Below are 13,708 nucleotides of genomic sequence, written 5' to 3'. Positions count from 1 at the left end.
ACTAATGCCTACCACCAAAACTGTCGAAATGTTCCTCCAATCATGAAGCCAGTCCAGAATTTTCTTTCCGGTCCAAAACATGTCATGTGCCCACTTGGAAACAACAATGCACACACAATGTTTGATCCATGTGATGGTTTGATTGATTGAACACTAGCATCTGTCTTCACTATCTATATATAAAATAGGTACTCTATGTATCAGTATGAAATAAGCTGTAATAAAAACACCAATATTCCAACACAATTGTAGTTTTTAATTTGAATACGCAGGTGTGAATTATATCTTTATGTATGAAGGATGCTATACAGTTTTATTTGATGATAATGAAGGTCATCAACAAGTCCTCCAACAATAACAAACGTTTTGGTCGTTTCACCATGCACCAAATTTAAGGACTCAATCTATTTTATTATCTATTCAATATGTTTTGCGTTTATATTCTAGGGTTTATTTATGTTTTTTACAATTTCAGTCCGTACATTTTGTTTTTCATTTAAATGACATCTTTTCTATTTTCTTTCCAATGTTTGACGTCACTGGATAATTTCTAGCCAATCCTGTAGCAGGACGTGTTCACGAGGCGACCCTGATACGATCTGGCAGACCAATCACATCTTACCCGCTGCCAACACTGATTCGATTGGCTAACTTTTCGCACGAGCCAATCGGAGACAGAGTAGGGTGATGTCGAGGAAAACAATCCTTTAAATATGCTCGTTAGCCTACCTCCATGTCTTGGTGTCCTTGGAGAAGTGGTAACAATTGTCGTCGTGGTCCTGCCAGTCTGTCTGACATTCACATTGCCCTGGAAAGATAAACAACAAACAATATATATACACATATATATATATATATATATATATATATATATATATATATATATATATATATATATATATATATATATATATATATACACACACACAGTATTAATGAATGAAAGAAAGAAAGGCGGAGCGAGGTGACTGTAGCAAGATGGCCGCCAGTGCGGACGTTCAATTCCATTAGCCAGCAGCTAGGATGACATCTTGTCTTCTTATCTGATATCTATGCTAAAGTGCGGGGTTTGTAAGGTTGGACATTGGGACACAGCCTGGGTGTTTCGTGCACTTTAAAAAGGGCTTTGCTTGTATTTTTACTAGTACTACAAGTGTAAGCTTATTTGTTTCAACATTATCGCATAGTTTGAAAACCACTGACACAGATTAGTGGCGCTTGGCTGCTAAAACTGACAAACTAGCAACAGATCAGCGGGCCGGGCAGCTGTTTCGATACGACAGAATGGACTCCTGGGTTCGGTTCAATTCGCAGAGCCAAGCCAAGGAGAGGCTAATACGGTAACGTTACGCCACAATGTGCTGTTTGCACGCTCAGGTTTAAAAAGGTGACTTTGAATACGTCGAGTTAGCAACTTTTTAAGCAATGCTACGGAAACTCCACTACTGGTAAACAATCATTTGCAAACACAAGATGACATTTTTACGCCACTGTTATAAATAATAAGTGAAATTCTGCAATAGAATCACCGATTCTCGTGAAATAAATGTCCCTGGTGCTTACGACGCCTGTCACGGCTGTCAACTGCAAAAACATTCCATAGATTTCTTTTGTGCTTGACAGGGCTGCTCAATATGCCTGCACACTGCTGGGCTACACATTGCACAAAGGCGGCGCAGGAGCACAACTTCGCAGAACTGTTAGTCAGCTGGAAGCACACATGAGCCTGACAAGAAAGTGTAAGTAAAATATAGTCGAACCTCTCAAGTTGATAAGAAAAAAAAAAAAACTTTACTGGTCGATTCTTTCACGTACCACTAGAGGGAGCCATCTAACCACCACACTTCCAGAATGACGCCTGGCTTGTTTGAGCTTCAAGTGCAACTTTTCCAAGTCATTCAAGATGGTGAATATGTTGTGCTTGTGTCTCAGTGTTGCGTCTGGGGAACTCGGTTGAGGCCGTGGAGGCGGCCAAGAGAGCTATTCATCTGTCTGACGCCATCCTGAGGCTCTGCCTGACCATCAGTCACCTGAACAGAGCAATGTACTTCGCCTGCGACAACGTCCTCTGGGTGGGCAAGACAGGCCTCATATCTAATCTTGACCAACAGAAATGGAGCCAGAGATCTTTTAAGTGAGTCGACAATGACTGCTGGCCAACATGTGCGTGTTTTATTGATACAGTGTGTGATTGTATGTTTGAGGTACTACCTGTTTGCTCTGATCCTCAACCTGACTCGAGATGTGTACGAGCTACACCTCCTGATGGAGCGCGAAGCCCGCCACAGAGCGGCCAAATCTCCCCCCTCACGTGAGCCCAGCCCCACCTTGATGGCCCCCGACCTGTCCTCGGCGTCATCGCCGGCCGTCGCCGCTTCGGCCATCCTGCCCTACCTGTCGGCGTGGCTGCACGGGCGGCTGCACCTGTTGGCGACGGTGCTGCACGACAACCCGCCGCTGCTGCTGGACCTGCTGAAGAATGCGTGCGACATCTTCATCCCGCTGGACCGACTGGCCATTTACCCCACCGGGACGGGCTTTGTCGGTGCCTGTGGGCTGGCCTCGTCTTTGCTATCAATTCTTACTATTGTCCACCCTTGGCTTAAACTTAAGCCATGAAGCTACGGACAGTGAGGAGGAGCGGGTTGTCAGGTTTTGGTGACCTTTTTTTTTTTGGTCACTATCAGAATTTAGTTATAATCTGGAGCCATTTAAGAATATTCATCAAATGTGACAAAAACATTTTTGAATACATCATACTCGTATGCAGTTCCTTACAGATGTGTTTTGCTTGTTAATATTTGTGTCTTCAACCATTTGTTGGTTTGTTTGGGTATGGAGGTTCAGAGCTTCAATGGCAAGTCGGGTTTCAGCCAGTGCACATTTACCAGTTAAAATTGAATTGAAAATGTTTTCGGCACCAGAAATGCTTTACTTTTGCATATTAAGTATTGGTGGCAATATGGTACCACTCTACAGTAATTTGGTCGGGAAAAGGCGTTTGTTTTAACCAATCACGGCCACGGGTGAAAATTTCGTGTTCGTTCATGTCGAAGTGGGGAAAAGCAAGAACATCTTACCAGCTAGAAATTCACCTCACTGTTCAACTTTCAACAAGGAAAACGGTGAGTCATTCTGCGAGAACATAATTAATTGCGGCGTCCATTCGTCCATGTTGGGTTTGTTTGTTAGCGCCTGCGTCGGCGTCGACTTCCTGGTTTCGTCAGTTGTATATCCCGCCCCCAAACGCAATGTCGCTCTGTGATTGGTCCGAGCCACAAGTGGTTCGGGATTGGTGGTTATCAGCGGGGGCGGTACATTCTCCCTTGAGTTTGTGAACTCACAAATACCGCGAGAATTCATCTTGCGAGAGCAAGGTTAGGCAGTATTGCACCGTTACTGAAATATACTGAGATTTTGTTACTTTTCAACATGACCCTTTTGCACATTAGCTGTTATGTCATCCATTTGATGTGTATACATTATATGACTCAATTTGTTAAACTATTTCTCATCTGACAGACTTACTGTGATCAATATTTACAAAAGGAAAAGTACATTGCAATTACGTCTGGAATATTTACCATTGGGTCTGGACCATTTTTGGGGTTTCGGGTTTGTTTAATCATGATAAGACTAAAAAGACAATAAAAAAAAGTTTTATTCAGAATAACAGCTTCAAATAAAAACATTTAAAAAAAAACAACAACCGTAGCCAATCTTTTTGTAGAACGCATTGTGAAAGTGGAATCCTGCTGACAGATTTTGAATGATTTTCAAACGTGTATATCAATCCTGGGTTTCCATGTTGTCATCCTCTGCCTCCCCTCCCTCCTCCAGAGCCTCATCTTCTTCCTCCTTCCTCTCTGGGGGCTTCTCATAGGCCTTTTCGGAAGGAGTCACTATCACCCCGTCCCAAGTGGACATCTCGGTAGCCAGATCTACAAAAATGATCATTGATGCAATGATGACATAGCACATTGTTCATATGTTTGCCAATATCATGACGGGATCTTACAGCTAGCGTCTCCGTCCAGGCCGAGGATCTTCCTGAAACCGCCATGTGACAGGACCCTCACCAGTGTTTGGGCTGTGAAACACACCATGTCCTGCACATAGCACACATGTGCATTAAAACACTCATTATTACAACATTTATATTACAAAAAAAAAAAAAAAAAAGTTACCTACCTGCTGCTCCAGAGTCATGACTGTGTGCACTCTGAAGTTTCCGCTCTCACAGGGGTCAGTGATGCCCACCGAGCCGGGCAGGAAGAGGCCAGCGGCCAACATCTGCAGGCAGCGCCTTCAACATAAAATGTTAGAAACAAAATGGAGGGGCGGGGCGGGGCGGGGTGAGCTAAACAACAACGTAACGCAGGAATGGATGTGCAAGACAGGTGAGCATGAACTGACCTGTAGGCCACATTTAGCGACAGCGGCTGTCTGGATGGATTGTTCATCACTGCGGAGTGACCCTGAAACGTCAAAAGTTTTGTGATGTAAATGTTCACCAGGGTTTAAGCAAATCTAAAATGACTTTTTAATGGCATGTAAAACTAATTTAATGCCCACGTGGTACTGCATATACGCGCACATTTTGAATCATAATTAATGGCATGATTTCCATAGTTAATTCGTAATTAATCATACCTTATATTTGTGCTAAATGTACAATAAAACTTTTTTTTTGTTTTTCATACTTGTTAATTAACAAAAGCAGACAAATATGGTTACCAAATACAAATGTAGTTGTATCTTTAAGTTAATTGACAGTAATTTTATAAAGTTACTTGAAGTTAAAAAGCTATACTAAACAGTTAAAAGGAGTGTGAAACTGACTCATAGATTTGTGTTGAGGTAATTTTCCTCAACTGCAAAGAATGCTTGCAGAAATGGTAGTTATTACACAAAAAAACAGCAGGTGGCAGCAGAGCAAAGGAGATCAACCAGGGCCATGTTGAAAAAAAGCTCCATTACAATTCTAAAGAGATTTGTGAATAATGATTGAAGTTAGCTATATTCTAATGCTAATTGCTGCAAAACGGAAACAGATAGAAACATACTTTTTTTTTCCTGATGAAAAAAGAGCCTTTAATATTTCTTTTGTTATGTTCCATGTTTTTATAGCAATATTCACAGTATTCTGTGGGCTTTGGAAAATCAGTCAAAATCCAGTAAAACAGCCGGGAGCAAACGGGATTGCGAAATGTGAAAATGGCTGCGATCGAATGTTAAAAACCGGCGAACTCGCTGGTTCAAAGAATTAATTGTGTTTCATTTTGGAAGTTTCACCGCACTTGTCAATCTTACCAATAGGTCCAAAATCCAAGGAGTGAGAGGCTCAAAGCCGGGGAAGCGCAACCTGAGGTCCTTCAGGAGGCGGATCAACACTTTCACCCTGAAAACCAGCAAGTGATAACACATTTCGGTGAGTGTTTGGAAAACGTCAAGTGTCGTGAGAAGCAAATGGGAAGTTTCCCTCACGTGGATTGAGAAGCGTTTTCCTCAAACCAGCGGGCGTGGCGGATGGCTGCGAGGGCGCTCTGCAGTACCTTGATGTCCACTACAAAACACACAAATGCTCAACATGGGCAGGACTTTGACATTTTCACAAGCGCAAGTATGGCTCGTACGGTGTAGCTCAGGGTCCAATTTGCGTAGATTGGGAGGGACGGTGGTGATGAGGATCTTGACGGTTGCGTCCGCCGAGCTGATCTCAAAGCCCGTCTCGTTGGTCAGCATGGACAGAACTGACACACACGTGCAGTAGTTAAAACAACAATAGAAATAACCCTACACCAAATGTTATTTAGCTTTGCTTGTTTAAAAAGTATGTTTCAAATCCGTGGTACCTTCACTCGGGTCCTGGGTTCGAAGAGTGTCCACTACTTTGTTTCCAAGAGCCGCAACGGCCTCCACTAAAACACAGAACGATATTATACAAAGCATCTTTTCGGGACAAAAAGTGGACAGTGGCAACAAACAAACACTCACGTGTTGGAAGAATCTTGAGGATCACAACGAGGTCGGCAACATTGTGTCCGGTTGTCATGGTACCTTTCTTGTAAGAGCCCACCTGGCGCACCTCTTCAATTTGCTGCAGAGAAACAATATTCACATTTCAAACTAATATAAAGTTTGATCGTCGTAATAGTAAAACTGATTGAAATATGACGTACCACTTCAAAATTACCAGGCGCAACAATCAGGTTATCGATGACATTGTTGATTTTTGTGACCAGTGACAAGATGGAAGACTAGAACAATGAAAAGACAGATGCAGCCCATTATGACAAATTTACGCAACCGAAACGTTTGAACAACCTTAAATTAAATTGAAGATTTCGTGCGTCTGTACTGACCTGCTCTGTAGATGTCGGACTCAGGTCTTGATTTCTCTTCAGCAGACACTCGCTGAACGCACTCTCATCGGGTGCGGGCTTCACTCTGGGGAAGGCCATCTCACACTGGCCAGAACAACAACTTCCAAATTAATCACTTGAAAAGTACACAGAAAGAGATGCATATGCTACAGGCAATAAATCAGAATTGGATAATTGGACCTCTAGTCTATCTACAACATTGACCGCATCACAATTAAAGACATTGAATATGTATTATTGAATTTATTTATTTTTTACTCACCACATAAAAATCAAACGGGATGTGTGGAACAAATGGACGATACCTAAACAGCAATGAAACGTCCACAATCATTTATCACTGTAAAAGTACAGGGAAGCAACATATTCTATCAAGGACTGTTGTTTTCCTGGGTAGATTCTGGGGAAAATCCTGAATTGACAGATTTTCTGAAAGATTTGGATAGATTAGTTTGGCAGAGTTTAAAAAAAAAACAACAACATTGACCAGGGCTTGCTGGACAAGGGGACTGCTACAAAATGAAGACACTAGACTGTTTGGTAATAAATCAATACAATGTCAATATAATGTAGGTTGGAAATGGAGGTCATTAGATGTGGCAAGCATCGCAATCAAGTAGCTCAACTCACCCTTGGACCAGTCCTCCACGGGACCCAAAGCGGCCTCCTCGACCCCTGCCGCGGTCCCCTCTGAACACAAACAAAGAAAGAAATCGGAAAGGATTGTCGTTACTGACGATAATTGTAGACGTCATCTATTGAACGGGTATCCATTCATTCAATCATTCAATCATTCATTCATTCATTCAATCATTCATTCATTCATTCATTCATTCAAGAAGCTAGCTAGCTAGCAGGGCAGGGTGAACGCATGTGCTAACATAATAGCATGTTCTTCATTTACAGAAATTTGACTAAATGAAGTCAAATAGAAACCGGTACACTAAGACGCTCAAGCTAAATCAGATTTATAACATACAATATATCTTATTAACAATAATAATAATCCCTTCTGAGAATCTAGCTAGTTTTCGGCAAGGCGAACGGCCGCGCTGCTTTGGAAACAAGAGAACAAAAGATTACGAAGAGAATACACATATTTCCTGTACATTGCACTCGATCCATTAATAAATACAAGGTTTCTAAACGTGGAGTTTTTCTTACCTCATTGCGTACGACGTTTTGGCAATGAAAAGAGATAAACAAATACAGGAGAATTGATAAGCGTCTCCAAATCACCAGCGATGATGGTACTTCCTCTTTCTTCTTCTTGGATTTTTACACGTCGGAAAAGTACCAATACTGCAATACCGCCACCGCTTGGTTTGGGGTGGTACACGTGTACAGTCACTTGTAATGTAAAATGTAGAGAACATTTCATTTCAGTATTTAATATTATTTAGGCACAAAACAGGCAAATTATTTTTATTATCGTGCTTCTATGATCTTATACTTGTATTTTTGTTCCTTAAACATTAAATTTGTCGTACATCTTCTTAAAACACCTGTGTTGGCTGTGGGAGACGTGGAAAAACAGGCTCGATAGGGGTAGAACCACTGACCTATATCATCTCCTAAAATGAAAGCGCTAACCTAGCACTGGATCCAAGCCAATGCTGGGTTGATTTATAACCAGCACACTGGGTTGAGGATTTGACCCAGCATGGGAGACAAGACATGGGTTCCCAGGTTAACTTAAAAAAAAAAGAAAAAAGAAGAAGAAGAATTAATAAAAGAAAAAGAAGAATAAGAAATAAGAGAAGAAGAAGAAGAAGAAGAAGAATTCAAGTGCAGGCTGCAGGGCAGGTGGGCGTGTCTTGTTCATTCATCAAGTGGAGTGAGGGGCATCCACCTGTAAAAGCAGCGACTGCACCAGGCGCTTCCACAGAGTCCATCACGTCAGTCTGCTGCAGTCATGAGCCAGCTGGCCAGCACAATCCAACTGCTTGCACTTCTGCTACTGCTGAGCAGGAGTTGCAGCGCCTTCTCCAACAACGCCACCGAGTCGCTCGCTGCACACGCGAGCCACATCACTCAGGACGAGCCACCTGAGGAAGATACAAACCAAGCAAGGAGCGGCGGTCGACAGCAGTCTGAAGCGGTCAATAATGGTGAGTTATGATTCATGTTTTTCTGCGTCTTGTGGTTTGATCTAATCTTGATATTGATATTTCAGAAGTGTGGATCAAACTTTTGATCCATTTGTATTAATCCTGCCAGGACAGCAACAGAATTTGGATGCGCCGGAATGAAAAATTTTGGGCACTGAAAGTTTCATGAGAACATAAAAAAAAAATATATATATATATTCAATTACAATCATATAACATTGTGCCTTTTTTCTTCCAAGTGTCATTTTTAGTGTAAAATCCTTCAGTGAAAAGTAACTTATCCAATTGCAAGTCACAACATGGAGACCCAATGCAAAAAATTTGTCACTTACAAAGATAATGTTCAATTACTAAATATTATATACAGGTTTTATTATATCAGATAAACCTGGCTTTGAATAGGGGTGTGTAGACTTTTTCTATCTATCATCACACTGAGCAGTGTTCATCACATGAAGCTAAATAAGTTTGCCGCAATTACCATAATGCAGTAACATTTGACATCACTGCATAATGATAAACACATTTTCAATTTCCAACGCCGCAGGACCAGACCAGAGCCAGGTGGGCTGCAGAGAGTTGAGGTCAACCAAGTATATTTCCGACGGCCAGTGCACCAGCATCAACCCCGTCAAAGAGTTGGTGTGCGCTGGCGAGTGCCTGCCGGCCCACTTGCTGCCCAACTGGATCGGCGGCGGCGGCTACGCCGGAAGGTTCTGGAGTCGCAGGGAGGCCCAGGAATGGCGCTGCGTCATCGACCGAAGCCGGACGCAGCGCATCTGGCTCCAGTGCCGGGACGGCAGCGCCAGGACCTACAAGATCACCGTGGTGACATCCTGCAAGTGCAAACGCTACTCCAGGCAGCACAACGACTCGTCGGCCGCCCACAGCGGCAAACACAAGCCGAAACTGACCAGGGCTCAACTGCACCAGGAGTGAAATCTGACAAGTCATGCAGCAACAAAAGAAAATGCCCAAAAGCGACTGCTGTCTCTGTTCTCCAGGTGTGCAAACAGTGACGGCAAAAATAACACAAAATGGGTCCAAATGGGGCCAACACGACTTTAGAATTATTTACCCAAAAGTTGGCTTATTAACGCAAAAACCTGTCAAAAGAAACAACCCACAAAACAACCCCAAAAAAATTGGGTTACTTTGTGGCTTATTCATTTCATTTCACTCAATTTATTTTTTTTTTTACCCACAAACGACTCCAAAAAGAGTTGCTCATTTATTTTTGAGCAAACCTTTTGGGTTTAGTAACTTCAAAAAGTTGTTCAAATTCAATTTGGTTGTTCAGTTAACCCGACAAGTTGGATCAAATTAAACCACCAAAACGGTTTGCTTCATGGCTTATTTTTGGGTTTCTTTACTCATTTAATTTCAGCCAACTTTTTGAGTTCTTTAAGACAAAGTTGAGTCCGTTCATTTTTGACCCAATTCAAATGGGTTAAGTCAATCAACCCAAAAAGTTTTGGGTCAAATAAATAACGCACAAAACAACCAAAAATGGGCTTGATTTGTGGTTTACTCATTGAAGTTGAGCCAACTTTTTGGATTATTTAACCCAAAAGGTGAGTTGGTTCATTTTTGACCCAATTAAATTGGGTTATTCAATCAAATCCAAAAATGAATTACCCACAAAACAACCAAAATTGGGTTTGTTTTGGGGTTCATAATTTAAAAACTCGAAAAGTTGAGTCGATCCTTTTTTTTTTTTTTACCCAATTCGGGTTATTTTTGACCAAACTCTTTCTCGAGTATCTAATAAACGAGTGTGTTTCTAAGATGGAGGTTCGGTTTTAATGTTTCTTTTAGTCTGCATCTCTCAACACATTCTGTTGTCCTGTCGATGACTCTTTGTGTATTTTGATCATGTGCTAGACTGGTTCAATGAGATTTTTGTTTTGTGGAGGAAGTTGTTTTCATTGTCACTGGATAAAGTGTAGACCTCACTAAAAGGTGATAGGGGGAAAAAAACATTCGAGAAATATTGTATTAGCGTGTTTGTTTGTTTGTTTGTTAGTTTATTAGTTAGTTAGCAAGCTTCTTTTTGGTTGATGGAGGATGAGTCCAGTTAGGCAGTGCAGATTCTGGAGCTTGAACTGTTTTATTGATGACTTTTTTTTTTGTTTTTTGCATTCTACCACATTATGTTGTTTATGAGAATGTATTTTTTCAACCCTAAAATCAAGTCATTATTTATATCTTAATTAGCATAAATGAAAGCTTGTTGTCTGAGAAGTACAATTGAAATACAAATGTCGTTTGAGCCTCAGGCAGTTTTGTGACTTTATTGTATCGTATCATCTTTGTATGCGTTTTCTGTGTGTAATTTATTTCGTATACATGAAGAACATGTCGAGTAGTATAATAGTTTGAGTGAAATAAAGACTTAAGTAGACATGGTATTGTTTGTGCTCGAATGCTGCAGGCAGACCCGCCCCGCCAAACAGGAACAAACGAATAAGAGAGGCGTTGGTGTACTGCCGAAACGCTCTTTTCATCAGATGTCATTCTTGGCTTTGTGACGCGAAATACCTTCTTCACCTTCAGGCGAGCCGAGCGGCCGATTCCAGCTGCGGCAACATGTTAAGAGACTTCATTGTCTGCTGCAGCCTCTCATTTTCCCAACTCTGAAAGCTGCGGGTTGAATGGGATCACCTGCGCCGGATAGCGACAGGATGTTTGCGTTACCTGCGGAGGGGGAAAAAAAAGAAAAAAAAAGCGTTGTGATCGGATCTCTTTGCAGTTTGTGTCACCAACTGTGATTGACCTCAGCGTGTGCTCAAGTCTGTACAGGACACGAGACACAAGAGTAAAAAACATGAATAATATAAACTTGCCTCGAAAAGTCTCAGGAATGTTTTGACTTTTGCAATGGAACCTCTCAAGTCAAAAGGGCCAAAAGATGTCTAATTGAACTTAAACAACTTCAAATGAATTTGAACAGACGCCACATTTTGCACACTCAACAAATTCGATAGTGTCGAAGCAGCAGCGATTAATTTAATTTCTCAGTCAAGATCAGACTTTTCTAAGGAGGAACAATTCGAGAAAAAAAAATTCTCAAATCATGAAGCTTCACTGACAACGGAAACAGAACCTACTTGTCACCTTCACATCAAGTGAAAGTAATTCATCTTGAAAGGCTTCTTTCCTTTCCATTTTCATGATTCAGTCGTCCATTTTGTAGAAGCAACACATGAAAGACAAGATGGAAGCCACATGAATGAGCCACACAAATTCGTCTTCTTCAAACAAGCTGGAAGCCAAAATAGAAATCACACAAAAGGACCATTTTGTTATGCGGTCGATGGCTTCAAATAGTCACCAAGGAGTGCTTCAGCTCTCTCCTGCAGACACACCTGTTACACAGAAGCTACAATCAGAAAATACCCAGAAAATGTCAGCCGACATCATTGCAACAACCGATGTCAGTTTGGTCCACATTGCCGGCAGCAGGTCAGATTCGTTTCCAGTCGAGGTTGCCCTTTGTCACAGATTCCGTTCAGAACTTTCACGGACAGAAATTGTAGGAGCAGCCGAGGCTTTGAGCGGGTCCGGTTTGGCGGCCTCACAATTGCATCTCAGCTTTTTTGCAGACGATGCGGCGCTGTTGGCTTCTTCAAGCCGTCATCTTCAACTCCCGCTGGAGAGTGGAAAGCGGTTGGGATGAAAATCAGCACGCTCCAAATGCCAGACCGCGGTCCTCACTCGGAAAATGGCGGCCCGCCTCCTCGGGAATGCTCACGAGCGAGGGCAGGAGGTCGCCGGGCGGATCGATGCGGCGGCGGCAATTATGCGGACTCTCAATCGGTCCGTCGTGGTGACGAAGCAGTTGAGCCCAAAAGGCAAAGTTGGAGATTACCGGCCGTTCTACGTTCTTATAGTGTTCTTAAAACTTATCGTGTACTTCATTTATGTGAACATTTTGAATTTACAGTGTAATACGGGAGCTTAGTCGGCTCACCGTCTTATAAAAGATTTGAATTGTGTTTGCGTACATGTGAAGTGTACGTGAGAAGTGTTGCAATTCGTCACATCAGCACCGATCGTGACGGGAAAATTCGGTCAAAAGTCAAAAGGGAAGACTGAGGTTGCAACATTGCGGCACACATGAAGGATGCAGAATTTCCCCTCCACGAGGCGGACTTCTTGTAATACAGACGCGTTCCCTGCACACTGGACCAAAAAAAAACACAACAGCGCTGTTTGTTCCTCATCAGGTATTAGGTGGCAACACACAGAAAAGCTCCAAGTGCATCTGATAGCCTTGTTGCTAACCGTGATCTCATACTTGGAGTCTTCTTGAATTACCGTTCAAAACAAGACAAAACATGATGACCACACGACTCACCATTGAGATCTGTTTATTTGGGTTTAGATATATTTTCATCCTGAATGGTCCTTTTGAGATACTCTAAACCTGTAAGGCATCACAGTTGAAAATCTTTGCAAAATAGAAAATCATTTGTCACAAAAAAACAACTATTCAAGCTATTAAGCTTGAACCCAAAGTTGGATTGAATATTTTGAACCAGCATTTGGTTGAAGACTGAATTCAGGTGGGCTGAAGAGATGAAGCGAGTTGCCATTTTGGACATTTTTTGTTACAGTACATTTAAAGAGGAAGTCATCACCAAAAATATTTTTGGACAATAATATGTTATATGCAGCCCCACGTGTCTGAATACAGCTTAATATTGCATGAGTGGAATATGAGTTAAGCAGCAAAATTCAACAGTTTGGATCTATCTTGGGGGGCGGCCATTTTGCCACTTGCCGTCAACTTAAGATGATGACAGACATCACAATTGCTGCCGTCTCAGCCAACAACCAATCACAGCTTAGCTTCAGAAAACAGGTGAGCTGTGAATGGTCGTGGGTAAGACTTCAAAGACGCTTCCATATGTTTGTAAGCCCGAGCGGCGCTGATGAGCTCATCATCATCATCATCATCATCATCATGTATGCGTGTCCATTATCCAAATCATGCAGCAGACAGACAAAGCATGTCATCTTGCCCAAACCTTGGCCAAAGGTTAGCCAAGGACCAAGCCGGGTGTCTCCTTACCAGGCTTTCCCAGGCCTCTCTGTCGCTTGCTTCACGCAACGGCGCCTCATCTCCCCCTTTTCCCCTTTTGAGACCACTGAAAACCAATCCACGCTTAATCTGTGCGCTTGACGCCATTATCACGATACTGTTTT

At 42.1% G+C, this 13,708-nt stretch overlaps 3 protein-coding genes across 3 annotated transcripts; 2 read left to right on the top strand and 1 right to left on the bottom strand.

The window, feature by feature from the left end:
• Window positions 1-943: 943 nt before the first annotated feature.
• Window positions 944-2,777, top strand: pex11b (peroxisomal biogenesis factor 11 beta). Its single transcript, XM_077506861.1, has 4 exons — window positions 944-1,340; window positions 1,624-1,739; window positions 1,933-2,134; window positions 2,205-2,777. The coding sequence occupies exons 1-4, from the start codon at window positions 1,285-1,287 to the stop codon at window positions 2,617-2,619; spliced, it is 789 nt and encodes a 262-aa protein (XP_077362987.1). The 5' UTR covers window positions 944-1,284; the 3' UTR covers window positions 2,620-2,777.
• An 866-nt stretch (window positions 2,778-3,643) lies between these two features.
• Window positions 3,644-7,703, bottom strand: ilf2 (interleukin enhancer binding factor 2). Its single transcript, XM_077506857.1, has 14 exons — window positions 7,551-7,703; window positions 7,017-7,076; window positions 6,649-6,691; window positions 6,366-6,470; window positions 6,183-6,260; window positions 5,998-6,100; window positions 5,856-5,921; window positions 5,637-5,753; window positions 5,488-5,566; window positions 5,314-5,401; window positions 4,417-4,478; window positions 4,192-4,306; window positions 4,019-4,109; window positions 3,644-3,941 (listed from the first exon to the last, which is right to left on the bottom strand). The coding sequence occupies exons 1-14, from the start codon at window positions 7,553-7,555 to the stop codon at window positions 3,790-3,792; spliced, it is 1,164 nt and encodes a 387-aa protein (XP_077362983.1). The 5' UTR covers window positions 7,556-7,703; the 3' UTR covers window positions 3,644-3,789.
• A 598-nt stretch (window positions 7,704-8,301) lies between these two features.
• Window positions 8,302-10,901, top strand: LOC144007734 (sclerostin domain-containing protein 1-like). Its single transcript, XM_077507594.1, has 2 exons — window positions 8,302-8,497; window positions 9,045-10,901. The coding sequence occupies exons 1-2, from the start codon at window positions 8,302-8,304 to the stop codon at window positions 9,434-9,436; spliced, it is 588 nt and encodes a 195-aa protein (XP_077363720.1). The 3' UTR covers window positions 9,437-10,901.
• Window positions 10,902-13,708: the final 2,807 nt, after the last annotated feature.

This window comes from Festucalex cinctus, chromosome 19, assembly GCF_051991245.1.
Source record: "Festucalex cinctus isolate MCC-2025b chromosome 19, RoL_Fcin_1.0, whole genome shotgun sequence".
Classification (NCBI taxonomy): domain Eukaryota; kingdom Metazoa; phylum Chordata; class Actinopteri; order Syngnathiformes; family Syngnathidae; genus Festucalex; species Festucalex cinctus.
This window is presented reverse-complemented; position numbering and strand designations above follow the sequence as displayed.